General features: G+C 32.6%; 1 protein-coding gene across 1 annotated transcript; it reads left to right on the top strand.

Moving 5' to 3' along the window:
- Positions 1 to 3,010: 3,010 nt before the first annotated feature.
- Positions 3,011 to 5,142, top strand: LOC112506949 (9-cis-epoxycarotenoid dioxygenase NCED3, chloroplastic-like). Its single transcript, XM_025111295.1, has one exon. It carries the CDS (start codon positions 3,011 to 3,013, stop codon positions 4,808 to 4,810), a length of 1,800 nt encoding a protein of 599 aa, XP_024967063.1. The 3' UTR covers positions 4,811 to 5,142.
- Positions 5,143 to 8,292: the final 3,150 nt, after the last annotated feature.

Genomic DNA, 8,292 nt, shown 5'->3' with positions numbered 1-8,292 from the left:
TAGATATTTATTAACATCAATGAAATAGGTGTAATCTCTAATTAAACAGACTCAAACTGTTTAATGAAACAATGTCATATATGATTGCATCAGGTTCATATGTATAACAGTTATAATAAAACAAGTTTATATTCATAGGTATGTATAATAGTTTGTAATGAAACAGATTCATATGTATAACAGCTATAATGAAATAGGTTCATGGATCATATATGATTGCATCAGGTTCATATGTATAACAGATGTAATGAAACAAATTCATATAACATGTTTTCTCCGTTTTGCCCTTTCGTATCTCCAATATAATTTCTTTTTTACTTTTAATTGTTTATTTTACTTATTTAGTTTGTTTCAATCTTGGCATTTTCATCAAAAAAAATGGATGGATGTAATTAGTTTTTAAGGTTTGTATGAAATGGATGGTTAGTAAAATACACCTCCTCTAGATATGTATATGGATATGTATATGTATACACACACATGTATATATAGACTTGGGATCATGTGAGACCAAAGGTTTTTCGTGAGATCCGTAAGACCAATTATCAGTTTTTGGATTAGACCTACAATCTGAACATTCATAATCACTAATTTGCCACGAGACTTCTCAATAATCACAAAATTGTCACCGTGTAAATTTAGGTCATTAGATCATTAGCTTATAAAGTTGATCAATTAACATAAATTGGTCTTACGGATCTCACGAAAAACTCTAGGTCTCACATGAACCCAACCATATATATATATATATATATATATATATATAGGGGCACGTTCAATTGAAAACCGTGCAATTCTAAGAAACCGTGTAAACCAATTTCAAACAATAGGAAAATTCTATTATTTTTTAATTAAATTTAATTATTAAGGGTATTTCGGTCATTTAAGTTATTTCTATTAAATATGGAAATGATTAWGGAATATTAATTATGGAAAAGTAATAATGAAATTCTTAAAAATGGTAATTTTTAAATATGTAATTATATTATGATAATAAAAATTAAAAGTAAATACAATGTAATCCAAGTGAATCTGGATTGTGATCATTGGAGATTGTAAGTTCGTGATTGAATTCATTCAAAAACATTGTGGTTGATGAAAAAAATTTAAAATAATGAAACATGTTTCATCATGATGAAACAGGTTTCATCATCATGAAACTAGTTCATGACATGGGATTAACAATGAATGGTGGAATACTTGCTTGGTGACCCCGATTCATTTGTGGTTTAGTTGATCCACATAGTTGGGGAATGTGAAAATGAAACTTGTTCACAATGTTTGTGGTTCGTTAGCAAGTAATATGATGATGAAACAAGTTTCGTGATGATGAAACAAGTTCATGACATGGGATTAATAATGAGTGGTGGAATACTTGCTTGGTGACCCCGATTCATTTGTGGTTTAGTTGATCCATATAATTGGGGAATGTGAAAATGAAACTTTTTCATAATGTTTGTGGTTCGTCAGCAAGTAATATGATGATGAAACAAGTTTCGTGTAGATGAAATTGGTTCATGACATGGGATTAACAATGAGTGGTGGAATACTTGCTTGATGACTCAGATTCATTTGTGGTTTAATTGATCCATATAGTTGGGGAATGTGAAAATGAAACTTCTTCATAATGTTTGTGGTTCGTCTACAAATAATATGATGATGAAACAAGTTTCGTGTAGATAAAAATGGTTCATGATGTTAACGCATACGATGAGTAGTGGAACATTTGCATAGTTACCCGATTCATTTAAGATTTAGTTGTATCATTAGCATGAATGTGAGGATGAAACATGTGCATAATGTATGCGTTTTGCAATGAAAAAATTTCATCATTGAAGTGTATGAAACTGGTGCATGATGTAAGATTATATTTTTAATATTTTTTTTATTTCCTTAAATAAACTAAAATAATCTTTTACACTTTTACCCTTATTGATGATATAAGATTATATATATATATATAATTGAGACGGTTTTTATTTGAACGTTTCTCTCTCTCTCTCTATATATATATATATATATGTATAGATATGTAGAGTTTGTTTCAAATACAACCCGTCGCATTTGTACAACCAATGCAACCCAATAAATTGAGATATTTATGGAAATGATGAGAGTTCATTTATTATGATTTGAATATTTATGGAAGATGAATATGGTTCATTAATTATGATCGAAACCTTATATTAGGAAATAATAAAAACTTCTATGAAGTCACATATTAATCAAATGAAATGGACGGTTGAGATTTGGTTGTATTGATTGTACAAATGTTAAGGGTTGTATAATAACCAATCTCTAGATATGTATATCTACAGATATGTGGATATGTATATGTATACATATATATACACACACATAAATTAAACTAATGTCGAAACTTTTAATAAAAAGATTATATCTCTTACTTATAAGTATATTAATCTTGTGGGTTTAGTTCAATTGGTAATAAGCTTTGGATCTTTAAGGATTCTTTATATAGGGAATCAATTTGAGTCCTACAATATCATTCGAGATTTTTTTACTGTTTTCCATAATCCCTAAGATTAATAGAATTGTGTGTAAGCTGCTCTATAAGCCCCACAGTTAAGGGGGAAAAAAAGGCATATAACATAGTTTCAAGGTTTCTTTAGTATGAATTATAATTGATTTGTGGTTAATATTGGTTCTCACAGTTACCACAAACAATATTTATTTATCGACACTTTAAAAAGTATATAAAAGAATATACCTGATAAACCAAAATTGTTGTGATGACCCACCTGCCTCCAAAAATAATACTAATTAATTAATACAATATATAATTATTATTTTGCTAAAAATATTAATCGTTGATACTTCCACTGCCTTTTGCTAACCATCCAACACGTGGTCTCACCCTTTACAGTTTAAGGTGGACCTCCTCCACTATTTATACCCCTTCCAACCTCAAACTCAACCCACACTTTCTTCTCATTCCACCATTAAAATACCTTCCATCCCACCATTAAAATAGCTTCAACCATCTTCAATGGCAGCTGCTTCTTCTTCTACTTCTACTTGGAATAACCCTAGGACCAGATTCTTGTCTTCTTCCAAACAAGTCTTTGCTAAGTCCTCTTCCAATTCAATCTCTTTCTCTAACAAACCCATTGCTCCTATTTCACAGAATCCCATTCGTTCTGCACTTCAAACGCCGTCGATTCTTCAGTTACCGAAACAGTCCATCGGAAAAGCTTCCACCGGTGCTATTCAAATGCCTTCTTCTCCGGCGGTCCAACAAAATTGGAACTTGTTACAGAAAGTTGCAGCAATGGCATTGGACGCCGTGGAAAATGGGTTGATAGCACGAGAAAAGCAACATCCTTTGCCGAAAACGGCGGACCCAAATGTTCAAATCGCCGGAAACTTTTCTCCTGTACCGGAGCAACCGGTGCGTCACTGTTTACCGGTGGTCGGTAAAATTCCGGAAAGTATTCAAGGAGTTTACTTGAGAAATGGAGCTAACCCATTGTTTGAGCCTACCTCCGGCCACCATTTGTTCGATGGAGACGGCATGATTTACGCCGTCAAATTCGATAACGGTTCAGCTAGCTACGCTTGCCGGTTCACTGAGACGCAGAGGCTTGTTCAAGAACGTGCTCTTGGTAAACCGGTTTTTCCGAAAGCAATCGGTGAACTCCATGGCCATTCCGGCATAGCCAAGCTGCTACTCTTTTATGCTCGTGGCTTATGTGGCTTAGTTGACCATAGTCAAGGCATTGGTGTGGCTAACGCCGGCTTAGTTTACTTTAACAACCGGCTATTAGCGATGTCAGAAGATGATTTGCCTTATCACGTGAGTGTCACACCTTCCGGCGACTTGAAAACAGCCGGACGTTACAATTTTGACGACCAATTGGACTCCACGATGATCGCACACCCAAAACTTGACCCAGTTTCCGGCGAGCTTTTTGCATTGAGCTATGACGTCATCCAGAAGCCGTATCTGAAATATTTCTGGTTTTCACCTGACGGCAAGAAATCAAACGACGTGGCGATTGATTTGGGAAAGCCGACTATGGTTCATGATTTCGCGATCACGGAGAATTTCGTGGTGGTGCCAGACCACCAGGTGGTTTTCAAGATGTCGGAAATGATCACCGGTGGGTCGCCGGTGGTGTATGACAAAGAGAAAGTGTCACGTTTCGGTGTGCTCGATAAATACGCAGCTGACGGGTCGGGTATCAAATGGGTCGAAGTACCAGATTGTTTCTGCTTTCATCTCTGGAACGCCTGGGAAGAACCCGAATCCGACGAGGTCGTCGTGATAGGATCCTGCATGACTCCGGCGGACTCCATTTTCAACGAATGTRAYGAAGAAYTMAAAAGCGTYTTATCRGAAATCCGWYTKAATYTMAMGACCGGARAATCCASTCGYCGRSMSATAATCTCACCKGAAAAYGAYGTMAATTTRGAAGCAGGRATGGTGAACAARAACCTCCTCGGCCGGAAATCCAAATACGCCTACCTCGCCATCGCCGAGCCGTGGCCAAAGGTTTCCGGTTTCGCCAAAGTCGATCTTGCCACCGGCGACACCAATAAATTCTTTTACGGCGACGAAAAATACGGCGGCGAGCCTCTCTTTCTTCCGAGCAACCCCAACTCCGACGCCGAAGACGACGGCCACATCTTGGCCTTCGTTCACGACGAGAAAACATGGGAATCGGAGCTTCAAATCGTGAATGCAATGACGATGGAATTAGAAGCGACGGTGAAGCTGCCTTCGAGGGTTCCATACGGGTTTCACGGAACCTTCATAACCGCCAAAGATTTGGCAACGCAAGCATAAAAAGTAGGAGTTTAACGGCGAGATTTCACCAGAGGGATGGTTGCAGATACGTCCCCGGAAAGTCTCTTAAACCCTTGTGATTATCAGGGGGTTGTTTGTAATTTTCTTAATTCTTTTGGGGCTTTTTTGGAATTAAATACTTTTGAAGGGACCAGTTTGTAGCTTCTGTGTGTAGGTTAGAAAACGAAGCTCAGCAGGCTCTCTTTTGGTAGTTAAAACTTGGGTACAATTTAGTAAGCCAGGAGTGCAAGTGTTTATTGCACCCAATCTATGTTCCATTGTATATATGATGGTATATAGTATGTGAAATTTAAACGTTACTCTCCTCTACTTTTGGTTTCTTATACATCACTATTAGCGATTGTTTCTTTTTTTTAAAATGTACTAAATATCACATAAACAACTGGTTTAATTCTGTATACATTGTATATCAGACACACCCTTACATGTGTACTGGTGGATCTAGAATTGTTGCCTAGTAAAGACCCGTAAAGTCGTCTGACATGTTTTTAGCCTAATTCCATTTAGAGGGATTTTTAAAGTTTTTTGTTTGATATATAAATTGAATCTCGAAAATTATGGTAATTGTGACATCATATACATAATCTTGAAATTTTATATCATTGAATAGATTCTGATTTAGAAAAACTTGGAAGTAAATAGAAGAAGGTGCATGAAAATTGAAGTGGGATTTATAATGGAGGGGGTTGAATGAATAGTTGGTGAAAGATGAGGGGTTAAAAGGAAAACATGTGTCGACATGTGATTGATTTAATGCATAATTTGAGGGATCAAGACTCCTTTTAACTCACCGAAAGTAAGAGGCCAATCACTTCAACGAACTTGTAGATTGTAATTTTCTTTTTATTACATATTTTTAAGAAAAAATAAATAATATTTTGTAAATTTAAGGACTGTTTGGAGTTGCTGAATCGTTTAGTTCAGAATGATTAAATGACTTTCATGGTATAATACAAAATAAAATATAATTATTCGATAAGTTTAAAAATAATACAAAATTAACATGGGCAAATTACAAGATAATTATAATAATGTCAAAAACATTTAATTTATTTTTTTTACATATTTTTTCTTAAAAAAACATTTTTTTGTAACTCACTAAATCATAAAATATTTAAAAATATAAGCATGTTTTATTTCATATTATTTTTTTCATCCATTTCTTGAATTTAATGTAGTTATTAACGTATATTTATTTTACATTGTAGTTGTTTTATATGTATTTTGTACACAATATAAAACTTTTTGGCATGTTTGTAAAAGAAATATACATGTAAAAAAGTTTTACACATACATATGAAACAAACATATTGTTAAACAAATATATGAAAATCAATATATTAAAAATTTTATTTAGATTAAAAAAAATCATGTGAAATAAATTATTAAAATAAAAGTTCTCATTGATATCATAAATTTCGAAGTTACTAAATAATTAAATCATTTTATTACAAATGTACTTAAAAATTATCTTTTATTTTAATTTTAATTTTATTTATGTTATAACACATTTGACTTAAATACAACATTTTTTGTTAGATTTTTAAAAATTATAAAATAAATATCACTTTTTCAATTTGTTTTTCGCAATTTCATGCACATGGGAAATTTCAGTGTGAACGTTTGATGCCGAAAGGAGAAAACATTCATCACCCACTTTTGTTTCTAGATGTTATAATGTCTAATTTTCCCTTTTTAATTTAGTTTATAAAAGAAATTGGTTTTAAGGAATATATATATATATCAAAAAAATAATTTAAACTGTGAGATCCAATCTCGATCATAAATCAATGAATAAATTAAAAAACTACTATTTTTGGTAATATGACTTCAATTTTTAATTAAAAGGCATTTTAGGTATTAAAATTTTTTTATCTCTCCTCTGTCTCTCTCTCCTACTTCCGACCTCCGGTAAACTTTATTTCAGCGAATACCATGTGATATCTAAAATACACCAAGATACACAATGTGATACCCAAAATACATACAATGTGATATCCAAAACTAGGGGTGGCAATGAGTCAGGTTGAGTTGGGTTCGGGTTCAACCCATTTATTAAACAGGTTGAAAATCTCAACCCAATCCAACCCATTTAATTAAATGGGTTGAGATTTTTCAACCCAACCCAACCTGTTACCTAAATGGGTTGACAGTGGGTTGACCTGTTTACGATTTTCTTAACCCAACTTGTTAAATAAATGGGTTGACCCATTTAATTTTAAAATTTTAAATAAAAAAAGGACTAGAATATTTTTTTTTTGAATAAAACACAATCACAAATTCAAACAAATTGTTTTAAGTTTGAATAAAACACAACCACAACAAATATATTGTTCAAAATAAGTTGGATTAGACTTTGGAGGCGATAATGAAGTAATGGACTAAAGGGTTTTCTTAAGGTTTCATGATGATTAAGAGTAATGGAAGCGATTGAAATTTGGAGTTTGTCTCACGATGGTAGGATTTTTAATTAAGAAAAAACATAATTAAAAATTAGAATACTAGATATAATATTAAGAATAAAATAAAATTCTATAATATTTTAAACGGGTTGAAAACATATCGAAAAATTCAACTCAACATAACCCATTTATTTAAATGAGTTAGACGGGTTGACCCATTTATTTAAATGGGTTGAAAATCTCAACCTAACTTGCTAATTTTGGGTTAGGATCGGGTTGAGTTAACGGGTTGGGTCATTTTTTGCCACCCCTATTCAAAGCACATCAAGTAAACTTCAATACCATTATAATACCAACTGTAATACCATTATGATACCAACTGTAGTACCACTATGATACATATGTTGTATATAGGTATGTAGATGGTGGTTCGTTGCGGGGATGGGGGAAAGGAGATGGTCACCGCAAACGGCGCTTTGTCAGACAAGATGACCGGAGGAGGGCATCACTTGCAGGAGGAGGCCACCGGATTTTGGTCCGTGTGTGCATATATATACATATATATATATATATATATATATATATAGATATATAGATAATAAAGTAATTAATCTAATTAAAGTAAATTGGAATATTAAATTTTAATAAATTGAATAATCAATCCAAATTTCTAATTTACTCTTCTATTTTCTTTTAAGAAAAATATTAATTATTTTAAATGATTGGTTTACGTTGGATCTTACAATTAACACAAACTAATTAGTTCTTATTTGATTAGGCTCATATCTATACTATATTATAAAGCATTTGGCTAAAACTCTTAAAACTCTTAAAAATTCTTAAACACATTCATCCCTAAACGATTTCATCCCTATCCTATTTCATCCTATATCTGAATTCGTGTAATTAACTGTAGATAAACACAATCAAATACAGGATAAACATCTCATTCTAAATATAAAATCTAAAATATAATTAGGATAATCATTGAGTTATAACAGAATACTTAATTATTATCTTTATAAAATGTTATATTATTAAACCAAAAATAAATTATTC

This window comes from Cynara cardunculus (genome assembly GCF_001531365.2).
Source record: "Cynara cardunculus var. scolymus isolate 2C chromosome LG 2, CcrdV1, whole genome shotgun sequence".
In the NCBI taxonomy this organism is placed as follows: Eukaryota; Viridiplantae; Streptophyta; class Magnoliopsida; order Asterales; family Asteraceae; genus Cynara; species Cynara cardunculus.
Note: the sequence above shows the minus strand (reverse complement) of the source record. Positions and strands in the feature narration are given on the sequence as shown.